General features: G+C 37.2%; 2 protein-coding genes across 5 annotated transcripts; one reads left to right on the top strand and one right to left on the bottom strand.

Moving 5' to 3' along the window:
- Window positions 1–229: 229 nt before the first annotated feature.
- Window positions 230–2,632, top strand: LOC147551420 (Pseudouridine synthase family protein). 3 transcript variants are annotated; one of them, XM_086665064.1, is made up of 2 exons: window positions 230–775; window positions 1,688–2,632. In XM_086665064.1, the coding sequence occupies exons 1-2, from the start codon at window positions 301–303 to the stop codon at window positions 2,368–2,370; spliced, it is 1,158 nt and encodes a 385-aa protein (XP_086521190.1). In that variant the 5' UTR covers window positions 230–300; the 3' UTR covers window positions 2,371–2,632. The 3 variants fall into 3 exon arrangements, with proteins under 3 accessions (XP_086521190.1, XP_086521191.1, XP_086521189.1); XM_086665065.1 differs by having other exon boundaries at window positions 236–775; window positions 1,691–2,632; XM_086665063.1 differs by having other exon boundaries at window positions 276–775; window positions 1,697–2,632.
- On the bottom strand, window positions 2,598–15,184 carry LOC147551419 (uncharacterized). 2 transcript variants are annotated; one of them, XM_086665061.1, is made up of 25 exons: window positions 14,822–15,184; window positions 13,384–13,464; window positions 13,120–13,216; window positions 12,895–12,979; window positions 12,744–12,787; window positions 12,590–12,655; window positions 12,088–12,167; window positions 11,920–11,979; window positions 11,392–11,491; window positions 11,217–11,294; window positions 10,064–10,131; window positions 9,840–9,908; window positions 9,652–9,729; window positions 9,459–9,554; window positions 7,169–7,239; window positions 6,906–6,983; window positions 6,683–6,776; window positions 6,202–6,297; window positions 4,894–5,108; window positions 4,660–4,774; window positions 4,262–4,393; window positions 4,078–4,185; window positions 3,896–4,005; window positions 3,699–3,800; window positions 2,598–3,610 (listed from the first exon to the last, which is right to left on the bottom strand). In XM_086665061.1, the coding sequence occupies exons 1-25, from the start codon at window positions 14,864–14,866 to the stop codon at window positions 3,127–3,129; spliced, it is 2,652 nt and encodes an 883-aa protein (XP_086521187.1). In that variant the 5' UTR covers window positions 14,867–15,184; the 3' UTR covers window positions 2,598–3,126. The 2 variants fall into 2 exon arrangements, with proteins under 2 accessions (XP_086521187.1, XP_086521188.1); XM_086665062.1 differs by having other exon boundaries at window positions 2,598–3,604.
- Window positions 15,185–17,950: the final 2,766 nt, after the last annotated feature.

Below are 17,950 nucleotides of genomic sequence, written 5' to 3'. Positions count from 1 at the left end.
AGCGCCAATCAGTAGTCGCGCAAGTTAGAGGAGGCCTATAGGTGCAAGTTAGCAGAGGCCTAAAGCCGCAAATTAGAGACAGCTACTAGCGGTGCAATTTAATCATTTTGGGATAATGCTACTCAGACTTCCAAGACACAGACGAAATCAAGAAAGTAGGCACTATTTGGTTAAAGATTTGTAAATCACTTTTATTTTGGTAAAGGTGAATAAAACTCACGTCCTGGCCCAGAGAAGGCCTAGTTTAACACCTTCAAAACCCTTTCCTTTGTCAATCTGAGATTTCTCCAATTCTGCCGAATGACAAAAATACCATTGTTTTCACTTCGATCTCATATACTCCCGCCACCATCATCATCCATTCCTTGTCTATTTTCTTCTTCTTCTCCTTTCATCAAAAATCATTATTCCAAGTCTTCCACCACCATTCTCTCTTTATTCCCCAACTCTTCTTCTTCTTCTCCTTCTCCTCCATTAATGGCAGACAAAACCCACTTTATTTCTTCAAAATCCAACGACCCAAACGAAACCCATCTCTCAAATTACCCAACACCTTTGTCTCCACCATTACCAGACATATCAAAGCAAATCGAATTAAATAGAGCAATGTCTGCCTCTTCAAAATCAGCCCTTTTTTCTCTCTCTAACACTGATGTTATCTTTCAAGACGATTGGTTAATCGTAGTTAATAAACCACAAGGAATTTATTGTGAAACTGTTCTCTCTTCAATACCTCAAATTCTCAGCAGCAACTCCACTGATTCAACTAAACCCAGTAAGATTTTTCTACCCTTCTCACGTTTTTCTATCTTTGTTAAATTGTGGTTATGACTCCCATATTGTGACGCTAGTCTTAGCAGCTATTGATATTGTCCCCTCTTTTTCGCACCTCACAAAGTTATGGGGTTTTGTGCTCGCCGAAGGCTCCACATAGCGATACTGTGGATCTCGCACAACGATATTGTCCTCACTTCGCCACCACCTACCATGGTGTGGAGTTTTGTTCCACTCTGGAGACCTCGCCACATAGTGCTCGAGCATACACCTATAGATCGGGCTCCGGACACTTAACAAGTATTTGTGACACCCCAACCCTTGGCAATTTACGCTAGTGTTCCTGCTTTTACCGCCTCACACATGTACTGGGTTTTGTTCTTGATGAACGTTCCACGAGCACCCCTCACCCCCCCCCCCCCCCCCCCACCCCAAAAAAAAAACATCGGTATTGGCGAAGACACGATTCGCCGTACCATCAGAGTTGCAGTGACACCGTGGACCCCTCACATACACGATTTTGTCCTCACTTAGCCACCACTTACCATGGTTTGAGGTTTTGTTCCACGTTGGGATGCCTCAACACTTACTAAGCTTGAGCTACACCTATGCCTAGGCTCCAGAGACTAGGCTCTGATGTCAATTGTGACGCCCAAGCCTTAGCTATTAACGATGTTGTCTCTGCTTTTCGCACCTCACACGGATACGGGGTTTTGTTCTTGGCGAAGGCTCCACGAGCCCCCCCAAAAGGCCTCGCCACTTACTAAGCTTGAGCGCTCAACTATAGCCAGGCTCCAGACACTCGTGACCGATGTTGGACTATCACAATCTCGTGTTAATTTTTGTTGTTAGCGGAGTTAGTATATCTTTTTCCATATGAGACTATTCTCGCTAATACTTCGAATAAAATTAGAAGTTGCAGGCACTGAAACAAGCCCATTAGAGCTTCATCTTGCTAATCGTCTGGATCGTGATACTAGTGGTCTAATGGTTATAACAAAATCACATAAAGCAGCAGGAAAGCTAGTTCAAGCATTTACTAATCACAAAGTTAGAAAAACATATATAGCTTTGAGCATTGGATCAGCTCCTAAATGGGTAAGAATTAGTTTAAAATCTGGTCATGGAAGATCACGATTCGGAATGTGGCGTGTTTATGCTGCATCAGATATTGGTCGTTCGCTTCCAGGAGGATCATCAGTTAGAGACATGGAAACTACATTTGAAGTCTTATCTGTAAATGGCAGAGGAAGGTTTAAAGAACCAGATAGGTCAAGAACACATGAAGAAGACAAAGAAATGTTAATTGTCGAAGATCGAGCTGTAACAGGAGTCAATAAGAAGGATATAGTTTTAGTAAGAGCATACCCAAAAAGTGGAAGAACTCATCAGATAAGGTTACATTGTCAATATCTTGGAATTCCGTTAAGAGGAGATGTCAAGTACGATGGTGTATATGAATTAGGAGAAACTTACACCACGCATACACTTCACGCGGAGAGTTTGTCTTTTGATCATCCAATCACCGGTCTTCCTGTCGAGTTCCAAGCTCCTTTGCCTCTGTGGGCAGTCCAGGCATTTGAGACAGAAGTGTGAAGGTACTTCAGTCTTGATTTAAGCAAGTTTGAGTTCTTTGATCATTGAGAACTCATTTCCTAGAATGGGTGTTTTTTGTTGAATTAGTACTAATCAGAATTCTCATTCATTTGAACATGTACCTTATTTCCTAGCTTATATTTATAGAAGTAGAAGTTAAGATATCACAGTTTTTGGTTCATGAATATTGTTGAAATTGATTTGTAACATTTAAATCACAGCGGATATATATAATAGATCCATTTTAATAGTGACTGAAAAATACTATGAGTTCTCAAAAGTGTATATAACATTCAAATCCCTATTCATTTCTATTTGACTATATCTTTCTTATTCCTCTAGAAATCAAACCCCTACAAACATTTAAGAGTACACCAAATACAACGAGCTTACCCATCCCCGACGATGAACTTTGGAAGGAAAAGATTGATACACAACAGAAGTACAGGAAAAGAAACAGTTAGAACGGCACATGAATTTTTTACAGAAGAAACTACAACCATTTTGTTTTCTTTCAGTTCCTTGGGGAGGGAATCTCTCTATGCAGGCCAGACGACATTGTAATGGATTCAAATTCCGTCAAGCTGTTACTTCAGCACTTACGTGCTCTCGCTGTCTTTCTCTTTCTCGTCGCACAAGTTGAAGCGCTCCGTCACTAGTAGGAGAGTTTCTCCTTTTTGACGGTGTCTGTAAATCTTTCACAACAGAATATAAACTCTGATTGCCGCTTCAAGAATCAGATCATTAGACAACGACTCACCGTAATGAAGATTGATCTGAATTAGTACCATTTGCTCCCTTTCCGACATTCTCTGGTGAGGAGGTGTTGTCATTTGGTTGCGACAATGGACAAACTTCTTCGCTTAGTTTAGTGTTTGAAGTACTTGAAGTGCTGCTGGTACAGCTTTTTGGAACTACAGGCTCTGCATTTTCAGTTTCTTCACCAGAAGAGCATTTTCCTTCTGTAGCTCGAGGTATTTCATGGGCAACCGCTTTACATGGTGATGATATGGGGGCGCTTGTTGAATGTGAAGCAGCAACATTATCATCACCTCTGCTCGAATCTTTATCGAACTTTTGCTTCTTTGCAGGTTGAAGCCCCTCACTGGAAGTCAGTTTTCGTTTTGGCATCCGAAGATCAAAGGTTTCTTCTTCTTCGAAAGAAATTTCCGACTTACTCCTGGATGGTGGAATGTGTTCTCGTTCTTCAGCATAGTCTACCGATGCACCAGGTCTTGGATTACCAAGAAATATGGATAGTGGTAGGAGTGAGAAACTCATTTCTCAAACAGGAAATAAAATGTTTGTTCTAAGTGCAATTATTGTACCTCAATGACGACTCCCCAGACCCACCTTCAGTGGGCAGAGCAGTTTGAGCTTCTTCATTATGGATTTCTGATACCCGACCAGTTGCAGTATCTTCTTCATCACTAACAAGTATTAAGGTTTCATTAATCATAAATATACCAAACAAAGTCAAGAGTGATATCATCATATATCCGTGTCCAACTAACAGAGTACTTACCTATCCTCATTAAAGTAATCTTCTTCTTCCTTCTCAAGAGCACGCTCGTCATTTCGCTTTCTTGAATTCACAACATTAGTATCGTTTCTTGTCTCGCAAACTTCTTGCAACTGACAAAATAAAAGTTGTTAGAGAGTGTGGGAGGTAGAAACACACAAACATATGGAGAGGGAGAGAGAAACCTGCTCATATTTGAGTTTCACTGCACTTATCGTCTCTAGATTTTCAAATTTGACCAACTGACTCCAAAAAGAGTTAACTATATAGACAATTAAGGTTTTCAGGTTTTCCTGCAAAGAGAAAATAAGTTAAGGATGCCTTCTGAAACACTTCACGCACCAGAAGCTAAGGGAAAGAGAAAAGCACCTTCCTAATATACTCGAACAGATCTAGAACTGCAGAATTCAGTAGATTGTAACGATCACCATTACCCACAAAAGCGTCTATGACTGGTTTCATAAGGTTCTTCTTAACTAAGTGACTCAGCAGTTGATCATCCTGCAAATCACACATAAGAGCATAAACGAAAACTATGTTCAAAACGTAAATGTTGTAGCCTCGGAGAAAAGAAGTACTTCCTAGGAATAAATATCCTTATAAAAATTACCCATTTCGAAATGCTAACTGATGAACTTCTGGGAACTACTGAATTTTGTGATTGCAAAGAATAGAGGTTTCAACAAATTAATATGTTTTAAGGTACAGCAAGAAGCTAGATATGTCGAGACATTAAACCTCACCAAAGGGAATATATAACCACTCACATTACGAGAAATAATAATGCGCAGAAAGCGAACACCAGACACCACTAGGTACTTTTCCTTCCTATTAACCAGAAACAATACTTTGCCTAACACATTATTGAGAATAAAGTTGCACCTGCAAATAAAATAAAATAGAAAAAAATTAAGTCGGTCCCTGATAGAAAAATACATGTGAAGCACAAAAAAACAGAAGAAAAAAAGAAGTTAAGCAATCAATAGAAAAATAAATAGTACTTTATCTTGTGAGGATAGTGAACAACGCAGAAGCATAGCAGTTCACAGATGTTTGACAATACTTCTGGCTTTGCGACAGCCTGATCCCCAGGTCCACCACTGGCTGCTGATTTCCCAATTGATCGGATTACACCTTGTGGAGGGCATGACAATACTATGACATCAACTAACTGGTCCAAGTGATTATTGTAGAAAATCTCTATAATTGTGTCTCTCTGCAACAAAATGAAAACTCGTAACATGCTGGAAAAGTTGGAAATATTGGTTGCAGGTATCAATTTGACAATTGTTCAGATCAGAAAAGTTGTCAAGTACACATGAAGGCGTAAATCAACTTTAAATGTTGTGAACTATATGTTAAAAGTACAATATGAAACCCCAAAAACACTATCTAGTCAAATTATAACTTCTGTAAATTCTGGGTTATCTAGTATGCGGTTAAACAATATAAGATGGGCACTTTGTTTGATATGTTACCATATTAACGGAGCTTCTTGCATAATGTAACACTATATCCAAAAGTAAAAATTGCATGTAAAAAAGTTAAGGACCTAGAAACTACAACAATAAAATACGTGCAGTCGTGTCCTAGTTGTGGCATTTTCCATATCACAGTGCGCGGCAGGCAGTAGTTTATTGTGCCGGATACTGGAGTTCCTACCACAAATGTTACATAGCAATTTATTTCTAGTTAACAAAATGATAACTACTCGCTTACATTGAGACATATCACTGTCTTCTGTTGAAAATGCATATTAGTAAAGCATAAAAGTAGGAGTAAATATAATTCGATAAGTAGTAAAAAAAACTATTTGACGCTCTGAAATACTTATCTAACGGAAAATTAGGCAATTGAAGTCCTGAAGACAATAATAAAAGTAAAGCAATATAGTTTATGCCTAAGTTGTTAGAACATTTTCTTTTTCATGACATGCCTTGGGTTACTGGGTACTAAAGTGCAACATCATTCTTCCTTTTCAATTGTTCAAGTTCACCAACGAAGGAAGATCATTTCTTTAACCTGAGCATTCTAAAACAACAAATCAGAAAAGCTACAAAGTTAAGCAGCCGAACCACTCGGAATATATTGTTTAACATAGGCATCTCCATGCATTTTATTTATGGAGTACACAAACATAAAAGATCAATTTCAGACAAGTATTTTGCTTCGTTATTCTTTGCCTTCTTCGCTTAATTATAATATATTTCTTCCTCAGAATTTCACACAACAATGTAAAGAAAGGAAAAGTTGTAGTCCAATTCAACTTGTCAAAAAAAATCCTAGACATAGCAGAGAGTGCTATATACCTGGGCTCCCGCGGCATAAGAGTCCAATAAACTGCGGAGTATCTCGAGAAACTGGCAGTGCATGTCCTCACCAAAATCTGTTATCATACCTTTAACCTGTAAAGGAAGGAAATGCAAGGTGAAACATCAGAGCCAATAACAATAATAGACTAAAGTAGCCCAACAAGTACAAAAAGGCAGATTGCTGAGCCAATGGCCACAGTCCACTCTAGTGAAAGAACAAGCAGAATTTCAAATAAAGAGATACTTGTAGTTTTGGTGAACCATGAACATAGTAATGATTAAGACAAGAATTTAGTATCTACATCACAATTCTAGCTGTACCTCATAAAAAAAAACCTTGAAAAACATTTAGGCCACTGAGTTAAAATGTCTAATGTAAAGAGTTGTAAAAGTTAGCATCAGATAGACAGGTAGTCTGACAAATTTTAGGGGCATTTATTTATTGCTGCTAGATGCAATGAATAAATGACTTACATACCAAAAGTCCAAGAAGGGGTCTGCCTTCCTCTCGAATAACATATGTCCTAAGAAGGTTAGAATCCTGGCTAAGGAAAAGAATAAGGATGTCTGTCCTGCAAACCAAGCAAATTACCAACAAGATAGAAGCAAGCCTTTAGTACTTATAAGTAATACAGGCAGAGACTATCATAAGAATATATTGACAATGTGGAAATATAATGAGTTATAAGGTTGGTATCTACCCTGTTAGCATAAGCTTTTTATCTTCTGACTGCAACAAATCAGTTATCACATCAAATATGCCTTCATTTATTAGATCCCTAGAAGAGAGAAAGAAGGGAAAATCGTACGTCAAAATGCAAATAACAATTGTTGAACGTCAAATATAAAGATAGGACCTATATCCAAGGTTCATGACAATACAATCCCGTGGGGTATGAAACTGGCGGATTTATGGATTCAGATATATCATATAAGACAGTTTAGACAAGTGACAGCTGCATACCTAAACAGTCGAAGCTGCTGAACTACCTGCAAACTCTTAGTTAGACTACAAAATTCTTGCAAGAAGAACACCTGTTTCAAGAAAAGGTTATTGAGGATCAATATTTGCAACTAGTGGCATCACAAAATGACATAAATGGAGAAAAAAAAAACGAGATTTAAATGGTGTGTATGACTGTAGGACAAGTAATTGATCACACTACCCGCATCCATTTGCATCTGAGCAAACTATGAACGAATAAAAATGCCTAGAAGACAATGTCAGACCCTGTACCCGAAAGAATTAACAACAAGCTTTTGGCTTGGAAAGCACATAAACTTTCTAGAGGAGGAAAGTTGAGTCTGCTCAAGGTTGTGCTTGCAGCTTTGCCCATCTATTTTCTATCTTTATTCTCAATTCCAATAGGAGTTCTGAAGCCAATTGAAAGAAAAATGAGAATTTTCCTTTGGAATGGAAAGGAAGAAGAAAGAAAACTCCGGTGGCTTGGGATGTAAATTGCAAGGATCTATCTAAGTGGGGATTGGGGATCAAAACCTTTACAACATGAATGATGGCTTGCTCTCCAAGTGGCTGTGGAGATTTGCTCATGAGAAAGAGGCCTTGTGGAGGAGCGTAGTAAATGAGTATATTGGAGAGCAAAGAGATGGATGGGAGACTCAGAAACCAAAGAAGAAATACGCCTATGGCGTGTGGAAGGGCATATATAACAAACCCAAAACTTAAGCATATCACCAAATGGGAATTGGGCAGAATTATTAGACTACATCAGGTTCTGGGATGGCATCTGGTGTACAGAGATAAGCCTAAAGAATAGGTATCCAGCGTTCTACTTCATCTCTAAACAAGAAAGGCATGGTCTAGGAGTTCATATCTTCGTCCTTTCAGGGAACCAGTTGGCATCCGCATCTCAAGTTCTCAACTTGAAAAGAAATCTTAATGACTGTGAATTTCCAATTTTGGCCCAGTCATTTTCAACTGGATGTTATCACAACTTTAAAGGAAGAAAAAGGAAGAGGATCTCTCAGTCAAAAACCGTTGTAAGAGAATAAACTCGGATTCTTACGACATAGACGTCTCGGTGAGCAAGGTGATATGGAGAAAGCCTATCCTCACGAGAGTAAGCTTTACCCTTTGAGCAGCAACACACCAAAAACTTCCTTCAGTTGATCAACTCAGGAAGGGGGGGCAATCTGGATCAATAGGTGCGAGCTATGCAAAGAGCAGGAGGAACCGGTCAATCATCTGCTTCTACACTGCACAGTAGCTTCATATATATGGAACTACTCTGTACTATCTTTAAATTTGATCTGGTGCTGCCCAAAGAATACTGCTGACCCACTGGATCAACGGGAGAATCTTAAGAAACCCAAAGCAAGGCGTGAGGTACAGAACCTTATCCCTGCAGCCATTATGTGGTACCTTGGAAGGAAAGGAACAGTGGAATTTTAAAGGACAAAGCCCTTCCCAAGACTGAATTATTAGACTACATCAAGGGAACCTTGTTCCACTGGAGTAGGAACCTGCCATGCGCAAGATCGAAATCCTATACAGATTTTGTTTGTAATTAGGAGCCCTTGTTAATGGGTAATTATAATCTATCTTACTTTTGAGATACTATCTCCTTTCTCTCAGCTCCGGTAATTATTAATTATTCTTAATAATAGCTTAGACAATCAGCACTCTTTTATGCTCTGGACATTGTGCTTCACTAGTGTGAAAGGCCAACTACTTGACCTAGTCATACATTCTCAACCCGGCTACTTAAGATACAACAGAAGCCAAAATGCCATAGAACCCAAACAGCATGAACAAGAGCCAACAGGATTCTGATATTGTAAATCAATTGACAGATCATACTAAAAATAAAGCTTCCAAGAAGATCTAGAGCCAGTACGGACTGATGAGATGAACCAACATAATCTAGATCTAGTTTGACTGGGACAGACAAGTTTCTAAAGTACTTCATTTGAAAGGAGAGACCTATCTCATCGAATAAAAAAATTGTCTTGTTTATCTTATCTAACTTACGAATCCTACTAATTAAAATGTTCTACTAAGGACTACATATGCAGGCTAAGTACTGTTATCAGTTCATCTTTAGGCGCATCTACACCAAGAAAGATGTTAGCAGATCTAGTGAAAATTATCTACAGATGTCATAAAAACGCCTTCTCGCTGAACTGAGCTATAACGTAAAAGTCAAGTTACTAGAGTTTAAAACAACAAATACTAAGCAAGGTTAAAACATATCTACAGAAAAGAGATTACATATAAATGCAGAAGACCTTACCAAATTTTTCTTCGACTCGGTAGAACTGGTGGATGATCTGATTTTTGCAAATAGCTCATGGATAAAGCTACTATCATCCTTCAATGAAGAAACCACCTAAATAAATAGCATATTTGGATTAAAATGAGGGAGAGGATAAAAAGGTGAATAGCAGCACGTAAGAACAAACGTTGAGGATCAGTTTACAACTCACAATTGCATTATTTTTATGAATGATGGAATTGAGATTAGCAATTGTAGCATCATCCAGAGTTCTTGGTAAAATGATGTCCTGAGAAATTTTGGAAGTAAGATAAGAATTCTACCTTAATGATAAAAAAGAAAATGGTCATGACTGTCACAAGTCTTATTATAAGAACTATAAGTCTAAGTAGCTCAAACCTTTATGTATCCAATTCTGTATGTTTGATGTATCTTCGACAAGACAGAGGAATCTTTAATTGGGATTGCCTACAAAAAGAAGATTGATAGTAACTATCTTACAATATGCAGATCTATTTTTAATTTACAATGGAGTTGTTCGTATTTTAAAACTAACAAGCAATAATACAAACCAGTCATTCATCATTCGAATGAGAAATTGTAGGACGGAGATAATGCAGTACCTCCTTAAAGACAACATGCTCTTTCAAGAACGCACGATGACGTTGAAAGGGAGAAATTTGCCGATCATCTGCAGGAAAATATCAGCATGTAGCTTAATGATGTATAGATATAGGCCTACTCCGATTCCAACAAGTTCTCAAACCACACAAAAAAAAAAAAAACTTAAATTTTCTGATAAAAACGTGCAATATGAAAACAGATCATTCTTTTCACATTAATGTAAAAGAAAGTGGAACATCAAAACATGAATCAAATGTGGAAAAAGGATGCAAAATAAACAAAATATGGGCTTATTATTTAACACATCTGCATATAAGGATATGTCACACAGATAAATGCATCATTTACGATTTACTGACCATATATGATCATATTTATGGAACCTGCTGCATGGAGGATGAAAAACAGATACATCTGCTATCTCAAAATAATCTCGCAGTCTCAACACAAGTCCCATTCACATTTATTTCTCTTATGTTCTCTTTCTCTCTTGTTCAGTGAGCTAAATGAACATGTAAATAGAAGACAAAGAAAACAAGGCTGGTAAATCTCCTTGCATAAATGAGATTTGTGATTATGATTCTACGTAAGTTTGTCATGATAGCAGTGCAATAGTGACTACTGATCCTGTTTATAATAAAGCTTCTCCAACATAAAGCAATGTAATTCGATAACAAGATGTCTCCTTACATTAGTTCTAAATAGTGATGAGAGAACGAGTTATACAAGAATTTGACCACTGCCTTCCATCTTAACAAGTAATAATAATAATTTTAACTTTATAAATCTTCTATTCCAGGAAAAAACGAAGTGCCTGTAGTAAATACAGATCACTACATAAGAAATTACATAAACCAAAAAATTCGATGCAATTGAACAACATTTGTTCCAGCCTTTCGTTAGTCAAGTTCTTACCTTAACAATACGCCGCCATTACTTAGTTCTACTAGGACAGCGGGAAAATACAAAATCATAAGAGACCCGCTAAAGGAGGAAACTGAAAGCATTATTAGGATAATTACCAATCATTTTATAGTTTAGACTCTACCATGCACAACACAAAGCACCGTGTAACATTTTATTTATTCAGAATCAGTAAGAATGAAGATGCAAACATAACATAATCAGAAAAGAAACCATAAAAGGACTTACATTCAAGGATCCCAATAATATCCATGATAAATTGATCATCAAATATTTTCTCAAAGATCTGAGGACTATTAAGTGAAACTGAAACAACAAAAAAAGAACAAGTTGTCGGAGGATGTGGAAGAAACTCGCACAAACGATAAAGAACAAAACAAAAAGAAAAGAAATAAATGCTTACTGATTCCCTTGACTAGTTTGAATATCATGTGAAGACTATCGAAATTCTCCAAGTCTTCACAAATTCTGAACAAGCCAATGAGCTTTGGAAAGAAACCTTCCTGCCAAAACAATTGACTATTCTTTTTAAGTAATGTGTTAAACTGTGGACACCGACAACAAGAATAAGAGACTGATCAGGTGGCAGTGGCAAGGAAAATTCACCCCATCAATGAAAATCCATAATATGTCTTGATCTATGTCAATAACATTATCAAGCAAACCATCTAAATACCAGTTGAAGTCTTACGCTCAAGCCTTGCAAACAGAAGCTACTATAACAATCATAGCTATATAGAACTAGGGAATAATGTTGCAATCATTCTTATTCGTGAAAAAGGATAAATTATAAACTGTATACTGAAACTTAAACTGTGAAATTATTAGAGTCAAGGTCACAAACTATGACCAAATATTTTTCTAATAATTGCCAACCCATCTTCAAACTACTAAACTACTTCCAAAAAATTTAAGATAACTAGTGGCTTACTTCAAGTAACAAAAGCTCCGTAGCACGCATCTGATCACTAATGCTACTTCCCAACACGATCTGCAAGTCGATAAAATAAAATAGTTCACAAACCACAGAAAACAAAATTGAGCAGATACAAAAATTAATGAACAAATAAAAATAATACTACGTTTATCCCTTTGGCACCTTCAGTATGGCAGGAAGCGTTGACAGCTCAATGGGTGGAAGTTCCTTCATCTGACTGCTCGCGCCATTTAATACCTCATCTGTAAATGGAACAAATAAATACATCCAATCAAAAATCAAATGGAGATTTGTCCAAAAGAATAATGAACATAATGCTAGTATGCTCTACAGGAAGTGAGCAGTGGAAATCCAGGGGCTTAAAATAAATAACTACTGACCCCCATTATTACACAATATATCGGCTAAAATGTGACAGACCACATGATCCAGGGTTTCCGCAAAAATAGGTATTGGCCATGCCTATTGATATTAGACTACTTTTAAAGACACAATCAAATGCAAAACCCCTGGTAATTATGCAGATTCTGTCCAGCTCGATCAATGTATCATTGTATCTAGAGGAGGAGAAAATGTTTGTCCTATTTCCTTATTGACAGTTCAGCAAGATCATCAGCATAAAATAAATATGGATGAATACAAGATACACAAAAATGCAAATTACCTCTAGCCTGTGACAACCCTGATATTTCAAGTGGCTCCACAACAGAGCGAGGATTGACATCATGATCTACAGTAAATAAGGCACTTAAACTGTGAATTAATGAGGTGGGCCTAAAATAAAATACATCACTTCATTAACCAAAAAACTCACTTACCGCTATTCAAATGCGGGTTTTTCTGAGCACTGCAAATGTGCTCCCTAACAAAACAAAAAAGCAGAATGAACATATTTCTTCAGTGGAAAAAGGAAACCACATGAAATCCAACTGAATTTATTAAAGAAAGTCAGCAGATTGAATTTCTCACCATATATAAGAACACCCTGCAATCTCTTGAAAGCTGAGCGCTAACTCTGTAGCATATTCCGGGTCCCGCCATGATATAATTGTTTCTGGAGAAATAGAGAAGTGCACGGCAATAGCTAACGGATAAGCAACTTTAATATTAATTTAAAAAAAATCAAACTACTTTAGTATCAATAATCAATGAAGATATTACAGACATTAAACCAGCCTCCAAACATAAGATTACCTTCTTGCCTTCGGTAATTGTCGTCTGATCCAATACGATGCGCAAGTAATGTTACGTTGTTTTCCTCACCGATCACAAACAAACAAAGATCCTCGGACTTGTATGAAAAAATTACACTCAGATAAAACAACTAATGAAATATATTAACCGATAAAAACAATTTGATTCATTGAGATATATTCATTCGAACAGATTCAAATATTAAATTAAATAAGCATTTCAAGAAAAGAAATTAATTAAAACAACATTGAGTTAAAGACATACCTCCAGATAACCGACAGTCACATGTCCCATACCTCGATCATCCCATTTCCCGTCATCATTCAGATGGTAGACCTTAACAAGCTGAAAAGTAGGAATCCTTGTTAAATAAATTAATGTAGTCGGACAATACTTCCTACAGATAAAATATATATATAGACACACACACATATGTGTGTTCTGGTGTGCTTTCGGAAACTGAATAGGCATGGAGCTTGGCCTGCAAGGCTGCAACTTTGTATCCAGAAGATATGACGCTTGAGTTTAACTTGAAAGTGGCCACATTTTTACAGTGGAAACACAGCAATAGGCTCAATTGGGGCACCACAGTTATTTCATATTCGCGTACAGAAAGAATCTGTAATTTATTTAAATCTTAAATATGTAATGACAATCCCCTTCTAATCCTTAAGCTGATTCCAGTACCCAGTCATAAACTGGAACTGTGGGGCAGAAGCGACTGCACTTCATAACCCTCCACAATAAGCCTTTCCAAATGAAACCAGCAACCTTCCTACCAATTCATCTCTTTGTTCGTAGACCTCTCAAAAATCAACTCATGTACATCCTTCCCCTACTTATATTACGCATCTCAGGCAACACCACAATGCCCCAAGAATGTGAAGGCTTGCGAGGAACTTGAAATTCATATATTACAAAGAATTGTACTGATCACAGTAAACTATAGTGATGGCATATTATGGAGATACTAAGCTAAAACTCTAACATCAGCTCAAATAACTTCAAATCTTAATTCATTCATGTACCACACTTCAGAGCTTCCAAGTCTCCAAATTTTTTACAAACTTCGCTGAATAAAGCACCCTAGCATGCTATGGAAAATGGGATTTTGATGCATCCCTGCTTCTAAGGATCTACTTAACTCAAGAATTGATATTGAGCTGCCACATCTTGGAAAACCCAACATTGTTCATATTAATAAACAAGCGATGCAAGATACCAAATAACGCAAATTTTATTATTGATTCAGCTAAAGAGAATTTACATAAATTTCACTTAAATCATACTCAACTGATTTACACTCTGTCAAACTCGTGACAGTGTGATTCACTGTCAGAAAAACGTAATCATTACCAACAAATAGAACAGTGACGAAATATCTGAAGTAAATCATGATGTTAAAGTACTTCGTGATCTATGTCAAAGCCACCACTAGTGAATCTTCAGGTGGAACTAACTATAACTGAGTGATAAGTGAAGTCATTAGTCAGGGTAATTAGTAGATATACAGATCTGTTTTCCCGCCCAATTTAGATCAACTAGTACTAAATATAAACTATTTGTAAAGTTCAACTTGGATCTAGATAAACATCAAATCCATTTACGATGAGCTTAGGAACAACTATAATCGATCAATTTCAACTCTAGGTCATTAACTAAAACACAAAATCTTGAACTCTTGAACTTAAATAAGACTTACCTGAGAAGAATTGGTTGAAGAAGGTGATTTTCCTTGAGCTCCCATCAGTAGATCCTCTCTTTCAGTATTGAAATAAACTCGGGTAATGATAAATTATCACTGAAAATGAGCTAGTTGTACCAGTATTTGGGGAACTATTAGGGTTTTCCGGAGTATGAATAATTGGCGGGAAATTTGAGTCCAGATGAGTCAACGGAAAACCCTAACCGCGATGGGAAGCTGAGAAGCCCCCACGATTTTTCTTCCCTCTCTTTCTCTCTCTCTCTCTCTTTCTCTCTCTAAAATTATTATTCTCTGCGCGCACTTTCCCCGCCCACTGGAAGCAGGAGAGAAATGCATCTGTGTATTGATCAAAAACAATATATTCACTGAAATACCCCGCTATTTTGAATATATTACTCGGACTCCTATATCACAAGTTGGTTATATTCGTCTAATTTGGTGGCCATTTTGGTCAATTAGAGAGCTTCTCTGCTATGGTTTGGTGTTTTCTTCTTTGACATCGTACATCACATATCATACATCCTCATAAATAAATCAATAGACCGAATAATAAACTTAATGTTGTAAAGCAATCTCACGTTGGTAGTGAGACAGAGTGTGGTGCTCATCTTAAGAGGTTAAGCACTCGTTCCTAGTGAGGTCTTTTAAAACCGTAAAGCTTGAAAGTGTCAAAGCGGACAATATCACTAGCACCCCAGAAATATAGTCTGCGTCATCTTATAACACGTTATCAACATGATTCGCTCTACTATGATGTGGTTTTGAGAGGTGTGTTGTAAAGCAATTTGGGTGTGTCGTAGATTAATCTCACATCGATAGTGAGATGAAGTGTGGTGCTTCTCTTGGGAGGTTAAACACCCTTCCATATTGAGGCATTTTAAAATCGTGAGCCTTGAAATTCAAAGCGGACAATATCATCAGCAGCTCAAAAGATTGGTACGCATCATCCTATAACACTTAATAAAAATTATCATCGAAAAAATATCAAGTAGAAGCCCAACCAACTACCAAGCCATTGTTGGCTACTTCTAAAATGTTTTATGCCTCATTTTAGTACATATCTAGCCAATTTTGTGAGTTTTTCTGTTAGCCCTTATCTATTGATAATCTCTTTAATTGGTTTAGTACGCTTTATAAAAAGTTTTTTTTTTGTTGAGAGTAAAAATGTTATGATGTTGGGTTCGGTAAAAAAATGCAATTTTAATATCTTGGTTATAAAGTAAAATACTTATATTATTATATTAACAAAAATATAAACAATGAGATATTAAAATAAAATAATGACACGAAATCATTTTTCATGTACACGTGTAAAAATCGAAATTTATCAAATTTAAACTCTATTTGTAGTGGTGATGTTAGTAGTTGTGGTGGGCGTGTGTCGGTGATAGAGGAGTTGTGGTGATTGTGGTGGTGGAGTTGTATAATAATGGTGGCGGTAGAATGAAGGGGTCTTCACGGTGAGTTGGGGCAGTGGATGACGTTAAGTGTGGTGATCTAGCGATGAAGACCATGTGGTGGAGTTGTGGCAATGATGTCAGTGGTGGAAAATAAGTGATATTGTTGACGAAGTTACGATGATGGGATGAATGTTGTTGAAGTGTTATAGTGTGGTGGTGGAGTGGTTGATTGGTGGTAAAGTGGTTGGGGGATGTCGTGATGGTGGAGTTGCGACGAAGTTGGAGCTGCGGCACCAGAAGTGGTGGAGTTGCGACGAAGGTAGTGAAGTGGTCGTGGAGTGGTGGCGGACACGGTGGAGTGGTTGCGATGGAAATGTCGGAGTGGTTACTTTTTGAAAACCAATACACAAAAGCTACTAAGAGCAAGTCCAACCAGGGGTTGTTTGAGGCCCTTAAAACTACTTTTTCACCCAAATTTTAGGGCCTCGGCTCAGCCTCCGAAATTCAGCTCCAACCATACCCTCTTTTGGGGCCCTAAATACGTGCATGTGAGAAACGTGTGCGTGAGTTTTTTGTGGGTGTGCGAAGAATTTGTGTATGTACGAAACACTTGTTCTAACTATTTTCGAAATAGTCAAAAAAAAAATATATATATTTACGAAATAATAATTTTTTCTAATGTTGAAAAATTATTCGGGAACCGACACGTTAGATTTTAAAAAATGTGTGGTTTTTTGTTAATTTTTTTTAAATAATGTGTGAGTTTTTGTTAGATTTTTAAAAACAAATTAATCAAAATAACTATTTTAATTTTATTTTGTTCTAAAAAAAACGACCGTTGGGGACCTCCCCAACGGTCATACAGGGTTGTTCAGTCGACCCTTAATAAGGGTCTCAACCCCCATCAGTTGGACTTGCTCTAAATTGTGACTTTTGCTTTTTCGAAAAAATAAACCAATCTTGCTCAAATAGGTCGCTGCTTTTTCGAACCAAACTATTAAAATTTTCAATAAACCCTTAAAATAAACTACAAGCTATTTTTTTCTTTTTTGTCGAACGTAAATAAGCCACAAACTTATTCTTTTTTTTAAGCGGAACCAAATGGTGTTTAATTCTTTCAACAGAAAATGCTACCCATGTAATTATATTGGGATAATAAACAATGTCGATCTTCTCATAAAAAAAAAAAACAATGTCGATCCCAAACATATTTTGGAAGATCTGATCTCATTATAGTTATCGTGCTTATTGAAATTGGGCAAAATACTTCCAAAAAAAAAAATGAGTTAATTCCTATATGGCCCCCTACTTTGTGACCAACTTCAAATATGACCCCCAAAATTCTGTAAATTCAAATATGGCCCACTTTTTTTATGTAATTGTCCTAACTACCCTTCCTTTAAATCCTTTTTCAAAATTAAAAATAAAAATAAAACTAAAATCACAATTCCACCTCATTTCCCTCTCCACCATACATCTCTCTCCATGTCAACTATCTCTCTCCACATCACCTCTCTTTCCAACTCACCTCTCTCTCTCTCTCTCCAACTCACCCCTCTCTCTCTCCAACTCACCTTCATTTTTTTTTTTGAGGTCGACGGCCGGAAAATTTTCCGGCCAGCGACTTCAATCGGAGAAGATGAAGGTGAGTTGGAGAGAGAAAGGGGTGAGTTGGAGAGAGAGAGGTGATGTGGAGAGAGAGAGTTGACATGGAGAGATGTGATGT

Source organism: Eschscholzia californica, unplaced genomic scaffold, assembly GCF_041429995.1.
Source record: "Eschscholzia californica isolate CP2 unplaced genomic scaffold, dmEscCali1.0.p SCAF_3, whole genome shotgun sequence".
NCBI lineage: Eukaryota > Viridiplantae > Streptophyta > Magnoliopsida > Ranunculales > Papaveraceae > Eschscholzia > Eschscholzia californica.
This window is presented reverse-complemented; position numbering and strand designations above follow the sequence as displayed.

Excerpts from the sequence above, each read along its gene's own strand:
- LOC147551420 (XM_086665064.1), top strand. The coding sequence starts at position 301 with ATGACAAAAATACCATTGTTTTCACTTCGATCTCATATACTCCCGCCA. Across the intron at positions 776-1,687 it reads CACTGATTCAACTAAACCCA|AAGTTGCAGGCACTGAAACA; the intron begins GTAAGATTTTTC and ends GAATAAAATTAG.
- LOC147551419 (XM_086665061.1), bottom strand. The coding sequence starts at position 14,866 with ATGGGAGCTCAAGGAAAATCACCTTCTTCAACCAATTCTTCTCAG. Across the intron at positions 7,240-9,458 it reads CCGAGTCGAAGAAAAATTTG|GTGTTCTTCTTGCAAGAATT; the intron begins GTAAGGTCTTCT and ends TTCTTGAAACAG. Across the intron at positions 4,186-4,261 it reads TGTTCGAGTATATTAGGAAG|GAAAACCTGAAAACCTTAAT; the intron begins GTGCTTTTCTCT and ends TTCTCTTTGCAG.